The 17,690-nt window shown below is 43.0% G+C and overlaps 1 protein-coding gene across 1 annotated transcript in view; it reads right to left on the bottom strand.

Moving 5' to 3' along the window:
• Nucleotides 1-529: 529 nt before the first annotated feature.
• CRTAP (cartilage associated protein) overlaps nucleotides 530-17,690 on the bottom strand; it is a 41,983-nt gene continuing 24,822 nt past the window's right edge. Inside the window, exons 6-7 of the mRNA XM_007524039.2 lie at nucleotides 15,273-15,356; nucleotides 530-1,958 (exon numbers count right to left, since the gene is read on the bottom strand). Of these exons, the coding sequence (XP_007524101.1) occupies nucleotides 1,905-1,958; nucleotides 15,273-15,356 (138 nt within the window). The 3' untranslated portion in view covers nucleotides 530-1,904. The remainder of the gene's footprint in view (nucleotides 1,959-15,272; nucleotides 15,357-17,690) is intronic.

The following is a 17,690-nucleotide window of genomic DNA, read 5'->3' as shown; positions in this document are numbered from 1 at the left end:
TGGGTCCCTAGTAGTCTACATAGCTTCCTGAGAGAGGAGGAAGATCAGATAGTGGAGTTGGGAAATCACTCAGCCCACTAGAGCACAGAACTTGCTTGTTGGAGGCCCTAGAGGCAACAAGGGATCAATCCATATACAAATGTTTACACCACCTTCCTCATGAACCTACACGCCCATTTCCCCACATCAGTAAATGACAACTCTCTCTTAGATGCTACCTCAGTCTGTCAGCAAATCCTACACACACACACACACACACACACACACACATACACACACACACACACACACACACACACACACACACACACACGATGAGAGAGCAAGAGAAACTGAAATATCTGGGTCTTTTCCCAGCTTCACACACTTGGGCCTCTGTATTCTGTTCTTCCCTTTGCCCACTCCTTGCCCACGCCAAGCCTCTCTCCCAGTAGAGCACCACACGTTGCTCCCTCCGCCTGCTCCCCTGAGGTCTCCGATGTCACTTTCCCAGGCCTCCCTGCTTAATGATTCAGCGGCACCTCCAGGCTTCTTAACCATCTTCCACTTTCATTTTCCCCACAGCAATTATCACACACAGATGCCTTGGGTCAGTATATATTTCCTCTTGTTTATTTGTTGTCTGTCTCTCTTTGCAGGATGCATGTACCATGAGGGCAAGGAATCCTTTAGCTCTGTGCAGCGTCTCTGGGTAAACGCCCAGTACACACAAGAGGCTCAATAAATAGTTACTGAAAGAAGGAATGAAACTAGGTTCCCTCTGCTTTCTTCCATTTCCAAGTCTAAGACTCATGATTGAGTATTATCTTCAAATGGGACCAAGATATTTTAACCACTGTTAAGACTTGGGAGATTCAAAGTATTGGGCAAAGGCCACCTTTCTGGATTCTGCACTGCCTCACCAACTTCTTTTTCAAGAGGAGCCAGAAACAGTGCAGTTGAGAACATGTGCAGACCATCATGATGCAACATGCAGAAAGTCCACTTTTGCCCTCTGCCATCTTCCCTGGATCAGGGGAGGGGGAGGAAGAACTAAGACCTGGAGATAGAGGCCAGTGTACATGTTCTGTAACTGACATCCTTCAGGAGTGTTTTCTTATCTAAAAAGTAATACTGGGTGGCAGGGAGTGGCACACTCAGTTAAGCGCATATAATACAAAGTGCAAGGACCTGCATAAGGATTCTGATTCGAGCCCCCAGCTCCCCACCTGCAGGGGGATCGCTTCACAAGAGATGAAGCAGGTCTGCAGGTGTCTATGTTTCTCTCTGCCTTATTTATCTCCTCCTCCTCCCTCAATTTCTCTCTTCTAATAAAATAAGAAAAAATGGCCTCCAGGAGCAGTGAATTTATAGTGCAGGCACCAAGCCCCAGCAATAACCCTGGAGACAAAAAAAAAAAAAAAAGAATAAGAAGAGTAATATTAGGTTGGTGAGATAGCATAATGGTTATGCAAAGAGTCTCTCATGCCTGAGGCCCCAAAGTCCCAGGATCAATTCCCAGCACCACCATAAGCCAGAGCTAAGCAGTGCTCTGGTTAAAACAATGGAATACTGACAAAAACAAAACACATAATAGACTGTCTTTCCAAGCAAAATGGTCAGAAAGGCAGGTATAAGCATGGTGAGAGTGGATATGAAGATGAGAAGACTTGTGTGTTCGTCAGAAAGGTACGTGTGGAGAAACAGATGTGGACACGGGAGGCAGATGTAGACACAGGGAAAGCCGTATAGACACAGGAAGGCAGGCTCACCCGATGTTGAGTGGAGTGAGAGACAGGGGCTTCTCTTTCATGTCAGCAAGTAAAGAGAAGTCTCAAGTATCAACAACTCAGGCTGTTGGGAAAAGGAAGACAGGATCTGTGTTTCCACAACACAGAGGGGAAAGTCTCTTTGGTTGCTGTGAGCTATTCAGTGGCTTCCAGTTCCAAGAGGTCATCCACATATTCCACAACTTCTCCCTGCAAGAGACAAAAGGATACTTCTGTTAAGAAGGGGTGGCCAGCGTTGGTGGTATAGTGGTGAGCATAACTGCCTTCCAAGAAGGGTTGGCCAGACTTGGAGAATGTTGGGGAGCAAAAGACTCTTCCAAAGCGGCCACTGCCATTTATCTGTCTGTGTGGACCGGAGCAGCCTCTCCCCACTGCACCTAGGCCCAGTGGAGCTGGCTTTTCCTAGAAAGAGACCTGTCTTCCAGCATTTAAACTCAGAGTCAAGTGTTTTGTGAGGCCCAAATATGGCCTGAGTGCAGTGGGCAGTCCAGTCAACCTTCCTGGACCCCCTCCCTCCCTCCCTCCCTCCATCAGCTGTTCTTCCACAAGAACACCTTCTGTTGCTTCCCTATCCACTTTCAGCATTGCAGATGAATTTTTTTCATGGACTAGCATCTCCAGGGCTGTCTTTCTGCCCCAGAGACTGGCCCACAGATTGTGTTCAGTATCTCTGCTGAAGGATAAATACTTGAGTATGCCTATGCTTTTAGCTGGTGTGAGTGAATCAGTTCATTTAAAGAAACGATTCTAGGGCCAGAGAGATAGCTCACTAGGTACGGCACATGTCCTGCCATGCATATGTCCCAAGTTCGAACCCCAGCAGCACATGGAAGGTGCTATGCCACCAGAGAAAGCTCCTGTGCTCTGGAATCTCTCCTCTTTTTTTTTTTAATTCTTTGTTTTTAATTTTTTTTAAATATTTATTTATTCCCTTTTATTGCCCTTGTTGTTTTATTGTTGTTGTAGTTATTGTTGTTCATGCTGTCGTTATTGGATAGGACAGAGAGAAATAGAGAGAGGAGGGGAAAACAGAAAGGGGGAGAGAAAGACAGGAGAGAGGAAGGGAAGGTAGAGAGGAGGAGAGAAAGATAGACACCTGCAGACCTGCTTTACCGCCTGTGAAGCGACTCCCCTGCAGATGGGGAGCCGGGAGCTCAAACTGGGATCCTTATGATGGTCCTTGTGCTTTGTGCCACCTACGCTACCGCCCAACTCCCCTCTCCTCCTCTTAATGAATGAAAATGTTGGCCCAGAGCAGTGAAATGACACATGTGTGAGACCTTTATACAGGGAGAAGGATAAAAAGGAGAAAAGGGAAAAGGAAGAGAAGGAGTAAAAGAAGGAGCAGAGACAGAGGAAGAAGGGGGCTGGGGTAGATAGCATAATGGTTATGCAAAGAGAATCTCATGCCTGAGGCTCTAAAGTCCCAGGTTCAATTCCCCACACCACCATAAGCCAGAGCTGAGTAGTGATCTGGTTAAAAAAAAAAAAAAGGAGAAGGAAAAAGAGAGGAGAGGGAGAAGGCAGAGGAGATAATGACAATGATGACGATGAAGGAGAAAAGAACTGGAGCACAGATGGTGCCGAAGTGCAACGACCAGGGTAAGGATCCCGGTTTGAGTCCCGGCTCCCCACCTGCAGGGGGGTCACTTTCACAGACAGTGAAGCAGGTCTGCACCCCCTCTCTGTCTCCCCCTCCTCTCTCCATTTCTCTCTGTCCTATCCAACAACGACAGCAACAACAACAACAATAATAATAATGACGACAATAAACAATAAGGGCAACAAAAGGGAAAAAATAGCCTCCAGGAGCAGTGGATTCTTAGTGTAGGCACCAAGCCTCAGTGACAACCCTGGAGGCAGAAAAAAAGAAAGAAAAAAAAAAAGAAAAGGAAAGTACTGGAAAAGAAGGGGTCTTATTATTGTTATCATTATTTATACTTATTTATTTATTTTTACCAGAGCACTGCTCAGCTCTGACTTATGGTGGTGCAGAGGATTGAACCTGGGACCTTGTAGCCTCAGGCATGAGAGTCTGTTTGCATAACCATTATGCTATCTACCCTGCCCGGGTTTTAATTTGTTTTATTTTTATTTATTTATTTAATTTTATTTATATTTATAAAAAGGAAACACCTCATAGGATAAGAGGGGTACAACTCCATACAATTCCCACCACCAGAATTCCGTATCCCATCCCCTCCCCTGATAGCTTTCCTATTCTTTTTTTTTTTTCTAGCTTTCCTATTCTTTATCCCCCTAGGAGTATGGACACCTGCAGTACTTGCTTCACAGCTTGTTAAGCCTCCCTCATGCAGGTGGGGAGCGGAGGCTCGAACCTTAGTCCTTGCACATGGTTACATGTACACTTAACCTGGTGAACCACTGACTGGCACCTTTTTTCTGTTTTTCTATACAAAAATGTGTCATGACTTCTAACAACCCAATAACACTCTACACACACATACACATACATACACACTTATACTCACTCTCTCATAATAAATCAGGGGCCAAGACATAGCTCACGTATTAAAACATGCATTTTACCATGAGGAATGGTGGGGTTCAAACCCAGGCTACCACATGGGAGCACATGCAGAGGGGAATCCCGCTCCATGAGTGGTGCAATCCTATGGTCTCTCTGCTTTGCTCTCTGTCACTCTCCTCTCTCTTCCTTTCTCTCTCTCTCACTCTCCTTGTAAAAGAGAGAGCAAGGAAGGAGGGTGGGGGGAGAGAGCATAATGGTTATGCAAACAGACTCTCATGCCTAAAGCTCCAAAGTCCCAAGTTCAATCCCCACAATACCATAAGCCAGAGCTGAGGAGTGCTCTGGTGTTCCCCCCCTTCTCTCAAAAATAAAATAAATTTTTTAAAAAACATAAAAAACAGAAAGAAGGAAAAGAGAATCTGCTGGGATTGGTGGCATAGAACCTCAGTGATAAACTGTGACAAAAGATAAATCTTTTTTTTTTTAAAGAAAAAAATGATAAATTGGGGCGGAGAGTAGATAGCATAATGGTAGATAGCATAATGCAAACAGACTCTCATGCCTGAGGCTCCAAAGTCCCAGGTTCAATCCCCCTGCACCACCATAAGCCAGAGCTGAAGCTTTATTTTCCTCCAGGGTTATTGCTGGGGCTCATGCCTGCACCACTAATCCACTGCTCCTGGGGGCCACTGCTTTCCGTTTTTGTTGCCCTTGTTGTTTTATCATTGTTGTGGTTATTATTATTGTTGTTGTTGTTGTTGGATAGGACAGAGAGAAATGGAGAGAAGAGGAAAGACAGAGAAGGAGAGAGAAAGAAAAAGAAAAAAAATGAAAAATTGGGAGTCGGCAGTAGCGCAGTGGATTAAGCGCAGGTGGCGCAAAGCACAAGGACCAGCATCAGGATCTCGGTTCGAACCCCCAGATCCCCACCTGTAGGGGAGTCACTTCACAAGCAGTGAAGCAGGTCTGCAGGTGTCTATCTTTCTCTCCTCCTCTCTGTCTTCCCCTCCTTTCTCCATTTCTCTCTGTCCTAACAACGACGACATCAATAACAACAGCAATAAAACAAGGGCAACAAAAGAGAAAATAAATAAATATTAAAAAAAAAATTGGCCAAGTGTTTTTTTTTTTTTTTTTTTTTTTTTGCAGTTCAATGTAGAAAGTCTTTTCAATACATGTTGCCGAGACAGCTGTATAACCATATGCAAGAGAGTGGAATTGGACCCCTACCTTGAATGTGGAAAACCAACTCAAAATAGGTTGAAGAGCTAAGGATAAGTGTTAAGGCTATAAAAACCTTAGAGAAAAAATATGCAAGTGAAATTTTCTGCTTTGGATTAGATAACAGCTTCTTAGATACATATCAAAAGTACTAGGGACAAAAAAAAAATACATAAGTTGATTTTGATCAAAATTTAAAACTTCTGTGCTTCAATATACCATGCTCCAAGTCATTGTCAGAGAGATTCAAATAAAAACAATGAGATACCACTTCACTCCTGTGAGACTGTCACACGTCAGAAAAGGTAGCAGCAACAAATGCTGGAGAGGTTGTGGGGACAAAGGAGCCCTCCTGCACTGCTGGTGGGAATGTCAATTGGTCCAGCCCCTGTGGAGAGCAGTCTGGAGAACTCTCAGAAGGCTAGAAGTGGACCATCCTATGACCCAATAATTCCTCTCCTAAGGATGTATCTTAAGGAACCAAACACACCCATCCCAAAAGATATATGTACACTTATATTCATAGCAGCACAATAGCCAAAACCTGAAAGCAACTCAGGTGTCCAACAACAGATGAGTGGCTGAATAAGTCTATAGTTAAGTCTATATACACATTGGATCACTACTCAGCTATTAAGAATGGACATCTTTTTCACCTCATCTTGGATGAAGTTTGAGGGAATCATGTGGAGTGAGATAAGCCAGAAAGAGAAGGATGAATATGGGATGATCTCACACATAGACAGATGTTGAGAAATAAGAACAGAGAGGAAACATAAAATAGAACTTGGACTGGGTTTGGTGTATTGCTCCTAACTAAGCAAAGAACTCAGGGTGCAGGTGGGGGCATGGTTCAGGGACTGGTGCACAATGATGGATGGAGGTTCAGGGACTGGTGCACAATGATGGATGGAGGTTCAGGGTCTGGTGCACAATGATGGATGGAGGTTCAGGAACTGGTGCACAATGAATGGAGGAGGACCTGGGGGGGTGTTAGAATGTTTTGAAGAAAACTAAGGAATGTTACACATGTACCAACAAAGGTATTTACTGTTGACTGTAAATCATTAACCCTCCCAATAAAAAAATTAAAAAAACAAGAAAGTGAAAAGGGAGTTGAGTTGTGCAAAAGATTTTCATGCCTGAGACTCCCAGCCCCCACTTTCAATCCCCAGTATAGCTATAAGCTAAGGCTGAGCACTGTTTTGGTGTTTCTCTCCGTATGTCTCTCACATTACAATAAAATATAAGGGGGGGGGGGAAATGGGAGAAAGGAAGGAAAGAAGGAAGGAGGGGAGGAAGGAAGGAAGGAAGGAAGAAAGAAAGAAAGAAAGAGAGAAAGAAAAAAGAGAGAAAAGAGGTGGGGCAGGGGCCAGGTGGTGGTACACCTGATTAAGCACATACATTATAGTACACAAGGACCCGGGTTCAAGCCCCTGGTCCCCACCTGCAAGGGGAAAGCTTCATAAGTGGTGAAACAGGACTGCAGGTGTTTCTCTGTCCTTCTCCCTTTCTTTCTCCCCCCCTTTCTCAATTTGTCTCTATCTAATAAATAAATGAATAAAAATTAGAAAAAAAAACTAGAAAAAAAGAGGTGGGACCAGGTAGTGGTGGACCTAGTTGAGTACATACAGTACCATGTACAAAGATCCAGGTTAAAGCATACAGTTCCCACCTGCAGGAGGGAAGCTTCATGAGAGGTAACGCAGTGTGCAGGTGTCTTTCTCTCCTTATCTCCCCTTCCCCTCTCAATTGCTCTCTGTCCTATCAAATAAAATAATCTTTTTTTTAAAGAATTTATTTATTTATTAATGAGAAAGATAGGAGGAGAGAAAGAACCAGACATCATCTGGTACATGTGCTGCCAGGGATCGAACTCAGGACTCATGGTTGAGAATCCAATGATTTATCCACTGTGCCACCTCCCAGACCACTCAAATAAAATGATCTTTAAAAAGTGAAAAGGCGGGAGTCAGGCAGTAGCGCAGCAGGTTAAGCGCACGTGGCGCAAAGGGCAAGGACCTGCATAAGGATCCCGGTTTGAGCCCATGGCTCCCCACCTATAGGGGAATCCCTTCACAAGCAGTGAAGCAGGACTGCAGGTGTCTCTCTTTCTCTCCCCTTCTCTGTCTTCCCCTCCCCTCTCCATTTCTCTCTGTCTTAAGAATGATGACAACAAGAGTAACTACAACCATAAAACTACAAGGGCAACAAAAGGGAATAAATAAATAAAATATATGTAAAAAAAAGAAGTGAAAAGGCTTCCAGCTATGACATTATCTCCCCAGACAATAACTTGGATCCACCTGCATATCAGATTTCAGGCTCAGGGGGAAAAAATAAAATAACTAGTATAACCACAGGCCCTTTGGAATATAACTAAAATATGCCTACTAGCTATCTATAAAATGGAGGACCCCCAAACTGCATCTATTCCAACCTTTAGGTTCATGATTGGTCAACAATTTGTTTGGCTTTGTATGTTAACTCTCTTTTCAGCCACCAGGTTCCAGATGCTAGCATGATGCTGACCAGACTTCCCTGGACAGACGACCCCACCAGTGTGTCCTGGAGCTCAGCTTCCCCAGAGCCCCACCCTACTAGGGAAAGAGAGAGACAGACTGGGAGTATAGATCGACCTATCAAAGCCCATGTTCAGCAGGGAAGCAATTACAGAAGCCAGACCTTCCACCTTCTGCATCCCACAGTGACCTTGGGTCCATACTCCCAGAGGGTTAAAGAATAGGAAAGCTATCAGGGGAGGGCATGGGACTCAGAGTTCTGGTGGTGGGAATTGTGTGGAGTTGTACCCCTCTTATCCTATGGTTTTGTCAATGTTTCCTTTTTATAAATAAAAAAAAAAAGGGAAAAGGCAAAAAAAAATCAAAGGAAAAAAGAAAGTGAAAAGTCAACACACATATGGAAAACATCTGCAATTCACACATCTGACAGAAAACTTGCAACAGAATATATAAAGAACTCTCAGGGGCAAGGTGGTGGTGCTCCTGGTTGAGTGCACATGTTACAGTGTACAAGGACCAAGGTTCGAGCCCCGGTCCCCACCTGCAGGGGAAAAGCTTTGCAAGTGCTGAAGCAATGCTGCAGATATCTGTCTCTTTCCCTCTCTATCTTTTCAATTTCTGGATGTCTCTATCCAATAAAAAAATAATAATAAAGATAAAACAAAAACTTTAAAAAAGATTTATTTTTTAAACAGAACTCTTAAAACTCAACAACATAAAGATGTGTCCCAACTTTAGAAAATGGTGAAAGGATTTGAACAGATGAGATACTTATCTAAAGAAGAGACACAAATGGCTAATAAGTACATGAAAAGATGCTTAACATCATTAGTTATTACAGAAAGGCAAATCCAACTACAGGAGATGTACTTCACATCCATCAGTATCTTTATTATTGAGAAGAAGATATGTGGTCTGAGAGGTGTCAGTCCTGAGTTCAACCATGAGGTCCCGAGTTCGATCCCCGGCAGCACATGTACCAGAGTGATGTCTGGTTCTTTCTCTCCTCCTATCTTTCTCATGAATAAATAAATTTTTATGATATTTTTTTATTCCCCTTTGTTGCCCTTATTGTTTTATTGTTGTAGTTATTATTGTTGTTGTTATTGATGTTGTCATTGCATAGAACAGAGAGAAATGGAGAGAGGAGGGGAAGACAGAGAGGAGGAAAGACAGACACCTGCAGACCTGCTTCACCGCCTGTGAAGTGACTCCCCTGCAGGTGGGGAGCCAGGGGTTCAAACCAGGATCCTTATGCCGGTCCTTATGAATAAATAAATTTAAAAATAAATGAAAAAGACACTATTGGCAGTAATCAAAATAACTCACTTGGATAGTGTGCTGCCTTGCCATGTGCATGACCCATGTTCAAGTCTGGACCCCACTACATTGAAGGACTTTTCATTGTTTTGGTTTCTTTCAGTCTCTATCTCTGTCTGCCTCTCTCTATCAAATAACAAAGATATTTGGGCAAGGAGCTAGCTTACCCAATAGAGAGCATACTGGTTTTTTTGTTTTGTTTTGTTTTTTTACTGCCACCAGAGTTGTCACTGGGGCTCAGTGCCTGCACATCAAATCCACCACTCTTGGTAGCTATTTTTTTCCTGTCTTTCCTCTCTTTCTATTTTATTTGATAAACAGATTTTACAGAAAGAAATTGAGAGAGATGGTGAGGTAGAGAGGGGAAAGATAGACATCTGTAGATGTACTTCACCGTTCATGAAGACTCCGCCTCTACAGGTAGGTACCAGGTGAGTACACCTTACACTTGGTAATGTGTGTGTTTAACCAGGTGCACCACCGCCTGGCTCCTAGAAAGAATACTTTACTGGGAGCTGGGCGGTAGCGCAGCAGATTAAGTGCATGTGGCACGAAGCGCAAGAACCAGCGTAAGGATCCTGGTTCAAGCCCCCGGCTCCCCACCTGTAGGGGACTCACTTCACAAGTGGTGAAGCAGGTCTGCAGGTATCTATCTTTCTCTCCCCCTCTGTCTTCCCCTCCCTCTCTCCATTTCTCTCTGTCCTGTCCAACAACAACGACATCAATAACAACAATAATACCTAAAACAACAATAAAAAAACAAGAGCAACAAAAGGGATAAATAAATAAATATTTTTTAAAAATTTAAAAAGAAAATATACCATATGCAGAGAGCTGGATTCAAGCCCTCAACTACACAGGGGAGTCTTTGTTTTCTATTTTTGAAGACTTTATTTATTTATTTATTTATTTATTTATTTATTTATTTATTTTAAAAAGTAGGAGGAGAGAGAGAAAGAACCAAATACCACTCTGGCACATGTGCTGCCAGGGATTGAACTTGGAACCTCATGCTTGAGAGTCCAATGCTTTATCCATTGTGCCACCTCCAGGACCACCCACCGGGGAGTCTTCACAAGCATGGAATAGTACTTTGATGGTGTCTTTTCTCTCTGACTCTGTCTCTCTATCTAAAGGAAAGAAACAAAAAAAAAAAAAAAAAAAAAAAGGCTACCAGGACACCAGGAGAGGTGGAACCACAGAGACACAAAGTTCTGGTGACAAAAAATAAATAAATAAATAAATAGATAATGCTTCAAGTGTTACCAAAGATGTAACAGATCAGAGAGGTGGGTTCAGTGACAGAGCACATGCCTTGCATTTTTGAGGCCCAAATAACAAAAACAGAAAAAAGTAGAACATCAATATAGGAGACTTACGTTCTGGTCTCTCATTAAAATAAAAAAAATTTCAAGCTAAAGATGTAACCAACTGGAACTTTCAAATGTTGCTGATGGGAATGTAGAATGAGACTGTCACTTTGGAAAGCAGTTTGGCATTTCCTCAACAAGTTAAATCACAGTGACTGCTGGAGCCAGGTGGTGGAGCACCTGGTTGAGCGCACACATTACAGTATATAAGGTCCAGGGTTCAAGCCCCTGGTTCCTATCTGCATGGGGGAAGTTTCACAAGCTATGAAACAGTACTGTAGGTATCTCTCTTTCCCTCTTGATCTTCCCCTTCCCCATCAATCTCTCTCTCTGTCTCGGGCGGAGGGTAGATAGCATAATGGTTATGCAAAAAGACTCTCCTGCCTGAGGTCCAAAGTATCAGGTTCAATCCCCCACACCACCATAAGCCAGAACTGAACATTGCTGTGGTAAATAATAATAATAATACAATAAAATAATAATAATAAACTATATCAACTTTTCTGTCTCTATCCAAAATAAATAAATCATTTTATCCTTTTTTTTTTTTGCCTCCAGAGTTAATGTTGGGTCTTGGTGCCTGCCTGCAGTATGAATCCACTGCTCCTGGAGGCCATGTGTTTCCTTTTGTTGCCCTTGTTGTTTATTGCTGTTGTTGTTATTATTATTGTCATTACTGCTATTGTTGGATAGGACAGAGAGAAATGGAGAGAAATGAGGAAGACACAGAGGGGGAGAGAAAGATAAGACACCTGCAGATCTACTTCACGGCTTGTGAAGTGACCCCCCTGTAGGTGGGGAGCCTTGAGAACTCTACACTCACTGAAAGAAGTCAGTCACAAAAGATCAGACACCATATGATCCCATTTATAGCAAACGTCCAAACAGGCAAGTCTATAGAGACCGAAAGTAGGTTTGTGCTTGCCAGGCACTGGGGGCATGAGCTGAGGGGAAGGAATAGGAAGAGACTATTAGTGGGTTGAGTTTCTGTTTATGGGGAGTGAGGGGTAGGGGTGGGGAGTGATAATTCATTATAAAATTAGTAGTGAAGAATGCCTCTTTGTGAATGTACTAAATACCACTGAATTATATACTTTATTTTTTCAGTGATTTACACTTTCATAAATATTTTTAATTCTTTTTTGTTTGTTTTTTTATGTGTGATTATAGTGGGCTACAAGATTGTACAATTACATGGTATACTTCCACACTGTACCCCACCACCAAAGATCTATTCATTATATACTTTTAAAAAAGAGAATTTTAGGGAGTCAGGAGGTGGGTTAAACGCATGTGGCATGAAGAAGAACTGGCGTAAGGATCCCGGTTCAAGCCTCCAGCTCCCCACCTGAAGGGGGGTTGCTTCACAAGTGGTGAAGCAGGTCTGCAGGTGTCCATCTTTCTCTCCCCATCTTGGTCTTCCCCTCCTCTCTCCATTTCTTTCTGTCCTACCCAACAACAACAACAACAGCAATAATTACAACAACAAGGGCAACAAAAAGGGAAAAAAATAGCCTCCAGCAGCAGTGGATTTGTAGTGCAGGCACCCAGTCCCAGCGATAACCCTGGAGGCAAAAAAGAGAGAATTTTATGATATCTGATCCATGATATTTGATAGTTATTCTAGAAAAACACAACAAAGGAAAATTGCTTATGTTAGAGTGTTAAATGGCAAAGTGAACATACACTCTGTAATTACAGTTGAGTTCATACTGAATGTGCACTAGAAAATGTTTATACAGGGGCCCGGCAATGGTGCACTGGTTAAGCGCATGTAGACCTATACGGAATGTCTGTCTATACAGGGACCCGGCAATGGCGCACCTGGTTAAGCGCATGTAGACCTATACGGAATGTCTATACAGGGGGCCCGGCAATGGCGCACCTGGTTAAGCGCATGTAGACCTATATGGAATGTCCATACAGGGGCCCGGCAATGGCGCACCTGGTTAAGCGCATGTAGACCTATACGGAATGATTATACAGGGGCCCGGCAATGGCGCACCTGGTTAAGCGCATGTAGACCTATACGGAATGTCTATACAGGGGCCCGGCAATGGCGCACCTGGTTAAGCGCATGTAGACCTATACGGAATGTCTATACAGGGGCCCGGCAATGGCGCACCTGGTTAAGCGCATGTAGACCTATATGGAATGTCTATACAGGGGCCCGGCAATGGCGCACCTGGTTAAGCCATGTAGACCTATATGGAATGACTCGCTCAAAGACCCTGCTTGAGCCCTGGCTCTCCACCTGCAGTGAGGAAGCTTCATGAGCAACAAAGCAGGTCTGCAGGTGTCTGTCTGTCTGTCTGTCTGTCTCTCTCTATCTATCTCCCCCTCCCTTATCAACTTCTCTCTCTCCTATCCTCTAAAATAGAAAAGAAGAAGAGCGTTGGGGAAGGGGAGAGAAAAAGAAGCAGAAGGTAAAAAAAAAGTCCATCAGGGGCAGTGTATTTGTAGTGCTGGCATCGAGCTCCAGTAACAACCCTGGAGGCAAAGAAAAAAAAAGAGAAAAGAAGAAAATGTAAGGAAGGAGGACAGGTGGTGGCGCACCTGGTTAAGCACTCACATTACAGTGTGCAAGGACTCAGGTTCAAGACCCTGGTCCCCACCTGCAGAGGGAACGTTTCATGAATGGTGAAGCAAGGCTGCAGGTGTTTCTCTGTCCCTTTCCCTCTCTACCCCCTCCCCCAATTTCTCTCTGTCTCTATCCAATAATAAATAAATAAATATATATTTTTGTCTCCAAGGTTATTGCTGGGGCTCAGTGGCTGCACTATGAATCCGCTGCTCCTGGAGGCTATTTTTCCCATTTTGTTGCCCTTGTTGTCATGCTTGTTGTAGTTGTTATTGTTGTCACAGCTGTTGTTGTTGCTGGGTAGGACAGAGAGATATGGAGAAAAGAGGGGAAGACAGGAGGAGAGAAAGATAGACACCTGCAGACCTGCTTCACTGCCTGTGAAGTGACCTCCTGCAGGTGGGGATCTGGGGGCTCGAACTGGGATCCTTACACCGGTCCTTGCGCTTTGCACCATGTGCGCTTAACCCACTGCGCTACCGCCTGACTCCCAATAAAAATATTTTTTAAAAAGAAAATGTATATATAGGGGAGTCGGGTGGTAGCACAGCGGGTTAAGTGCAGGTGGCGCAAAGCAAGGACTGGCGAAAGGATCCTGGTTTGAGCTCCCGGCTCCCCACCTGCAGGGGAGTCACTTCACAAGTGGTGACGCAGGTCTGCAGGTGTCTATCTTTCTCTCCCCCTCTGTCTTCCCTGCCTCTCTCCATTTCTCTCTGTCCTATCCAACAATGATGACATCAGTAATAACTACAACAATAAAGCAACAAGGGCAACAAAAGGGAATATATAAATAAATATTTTTTAAAAAGAAAATGTATATATAAAGGGAAAAAATACTGGAAGCATACATACCAAGACAGCAGTGTAACTTGCCTCTGGATAATTACAAACTCAGTTCTTCCCTCTTTTTTGAAATGTATCTTTTTCTCCAATTTCCAGACCATAGCAGCAAACCTTGGTTTACCTGGTTAGTGTACCTTGGTTTACCTAGTTAATATACATCAACATCTCTGTGATCTTAGCTCAGGTTCTGCTTTCAGGGACTCCAGTCCAAGCCAGACAGTATGTGTATCACTTCCTAATTTTTATTATTTACATATATTTTTATTTTGGATAGAGACAGAAATTGAGAGGAAAAGGGGAGATGAGAGGGAGAGGGACAGGGAGGAAGAGAGAGAGAGAAAGGGACACTTGCAGCACTGCTTCACCACTCATGCAAAGGGACTGAGGTTTGAACCTGGGTCCTTGCAGTGTGCTTTACCTAATGCACCATCACCCAGCCTCCACTTCCTAATCTTTTCCATGTGCAAAAAAAGTATTTTATTCTCCCAATTCCATGAGGCCAGTTTAATAACCCCATTTTAGAGATAAAGACCAGTGGGCTGGCTGAGGGTTGAGGGGTGGGGTAGTTCAGCAAGTAGAGTGCAAGACAGGAGATAAAGAGCTGAAACTTTTTAAAATGAGTATCAGTTACCGTTCAGGGTTAGGGGGTAACAGACCTGGTTGAGCACATAACCAGTGGAATTTTTGTCAAAAAAAAAAAAAAAAAAAGAAAAAAAAGAAAAAGGCATAGTGAGACTGAGGAATTTTACACAATTCCAGAAAACAGTGCAATCACTTATGGCAAGGACTAAATTTAAAAAAAAAAATCAGACAGAAAAATTGAGACAGGCGTTTCCGTATCTTTAGAATGCTGAGAAAATGGAAACTGCAGTGAGTTTTTATGCATTGAAAAATGGTTGCCGGGTGACGAGAGTATTGGTTTCTTAGAGGATCATTCCAGAGTCCCTGTCAGGAAACACACAACTTCCACCTGGGCTTCCTAGAGAGCCATTCCTGTCAGTGCCAGTGCTCTTTCATTTAACGCCCACAGCAGCCATGTTTCTCAAGGTCCCCTTCTGTCCCTAATTTCAGGGAATGCGCAGCCTCTCGTTGATTTTAACAAAGATGTGAGTAATATTTTCTCTAACCAAATGTGTGTTAAACATGAAGACTTACCTCATCATCATCCATTAAATTTTCTTTAGCAAAGTCATATAGTTCTTTCTGGAGAGTAGTCACATTAAAGAACTGAACTGCTTCCTGTTCAGACACAAACAGAGAACAGATTATATGACCAAACTCTTAATGCTAGAACCAGCAAGAAAGGAAAACAGATTACGGATTTCTTATCGAGGGTACTGAAAATATTTACAATTACACAACTCTGTAAGTGTACCAAAAACCATTAAGTTGTGGTCCGGGAGGTGGCGCAGTGATAAAGCTTTGGACTCTGAAGCATGAGGTCCTGAGTTTGATCCCTGGCAGCACATGTGCCTGAGTGATGTCTGGTTCTTTCTCTCTCCTCCTTCCTATCTTCCTCATTAATAAATAAATAAAATCTTTAAAAGCCATTAAGTTGTACACTACGAATAAAAAAAGTGATTTTTTTTCAAATAACTCAATAAAAATATGGGCCTGTACAAACATGCAGATGGCCCAAAGACCCATGAAAAATGCTCAATACCAGGGCTGGGTGGTAGAACATCTGGTAGACTGCACACATTACCATGGCCAAGGACACTGGTTCAAGCCCCCAGTCCTCACTTGCAGGGAGAAGCTTCGCAAATGGTGAAGCAGTGCTACAGGTGTCTTTTTCCCCCTCCCTCTATGTCAACCCTGTCCCTCTCAATTTCTGTCCAATCAAATAAAAGGGAAAAAAAAACAAAAAGAAAAATGTTTAACATTGCTTATTATTAGGGAAATTCAAATTCAAGCCACATTAAGCTACCATTCATGGCAGTATGAATGGCCTATATCGGGGCTGGGCGGTACTAAGCACAAAGACCCATGCAAGGATCTGGGTTCGAGCCCCCGGACCCCCCCCATAGGGGGGAACATTTCTCAAGTGGTAAAGCAGGTCTGCTGGTCCTTTCTCTCCCTTTCTCTGCCTTTCCTTCCCCTCTCAATTTCTCTGTCCTGTCCAATAAAATGGAAAAAATGGATGTCAGGAGTAGTGGATTCATAATGCTAGCACCAAGACCCAGTGAAAACACTGGAGGCAAAAAAAAAAAAAAAAATGAATGGCCTATATCAAAAAGATTGGCAATAACAATTATTGCTGAGGATGTAACGAAAGGGGAACTCTGACACACAGTGGGTGGGATTGTAAACTGGTATCGTCTCTGTGGAAAACAACATGGACATTCCTTATGATCCATCAAATACCATCCTAAGTATTATCTTGTGGAGCAGAAAGCAATAATTTAAAAGAATGTACCCCTTACTTATGTTCACATAACCATTATTCAGTCTAAATGCCTACTGATAGCTGGAGCTGTATAGATAGATGGGATAGATTCTTATTGGAATGCTACTCTGTCATTACAAAAAAAAAAAAAAGCCAGGCCTTTTGGCATAAAATGGCTGGAGCCTGAGGTGATTATGTTAAGTGAAACAAGTAAGGAAATAAAACATGGTTACTGGAGAGTCTCATTCATATGTGGGGTTTAAAAAACTAAAACAAGCAAGTCAGTGAAAACAAAACTAGCTCTGAGACCCAGTGAAAAAGATGGTGATTGGGCGGGGGAGATAACATAATGGTTATGCAAACAGACTCTCTTGCCTGAGGCTCCAGAGTCCCAGGTTCAATCCCCCACACCACCATAAGCCAGAGCTGAGTAGTGATCTGGTTAAAAAAAAAAAAAAAAAAAGGAGAAGGAAAAAGAGAGGAGAGGGAGAAGGCAGAGCAGTGCTCTGTTTTTTTCTCTTTGCATCACTCTCAAAAATAAAATAAAATACTAAAAAAAAAAAAAAGTGGTTATTAGAGGGGGAGGGTTGGGGTGGGAGCACTGGGTTGAATGGGTTGAGGGGTCTTTTTATTTTATTTTATTTTATTTTATTTTATTTATTTATTCCCTTTGTTGCCCTTGTTTTTTTTTTTTATTGTTGTAGTTATTATTGTTGTTGTCGTTGTTGGATAGGACAGAGAGAAATGGAGAGAGGAGGGGAAGACAGAGAGAGGGAGAGAAAGACAGACACCTGCAGACCTGCTTCACTGCCTGTAAAGCGACTCCCCTGCAGGTGGGGAGCCGGGGCTTGAACCGGGATCCTATGCCAGTCCTTGTGCTTTGCGCCACCTGCGCTTAACCCGCTGCGCTACAGCCCAACTCCCGAGGGGTCTTTTCTGATAATGAAATAATATTAGAGCTTTGCTGGTTGGGACAGTGAGTTTTATACACATTACAGAGATACATACTATACCCCTGAACTGTTTGTTACAGAGCATAAACCAACATTAGACCACTAAATTCTTTTTATTCCCTTTTGTTGCCCTTGTTTTATTGTTGTTGTTATTAATGTCGTTGTTGTTGGATAGGACAGAGAGAAATGGAAAGAGGAAGGGAAGATAGAGAGGAAGAGAGAAAGATAGACACC

Source organism: Erinaceus europaeus, chromosome 21 (assembly GCF_950295315.1).
Source record: "Erinaceus europaeus chromosome 21, mEriEur2.1, whole genome shotgun sequence".
In the NCBI taxonomy this organism is placed as follows: domain Eukaryota; kingdom Metazoa; phylum Chordata; class Mammalia; order Eulipotyphla; family Erinaceidae; genus Erinaceus; species Erinaceus europaeus.
The sequence above is the reverse complement of the archived record's forward strand: the minus strand, read 5'-3'. Positions and strand labels throughout refer to the sequence as shown.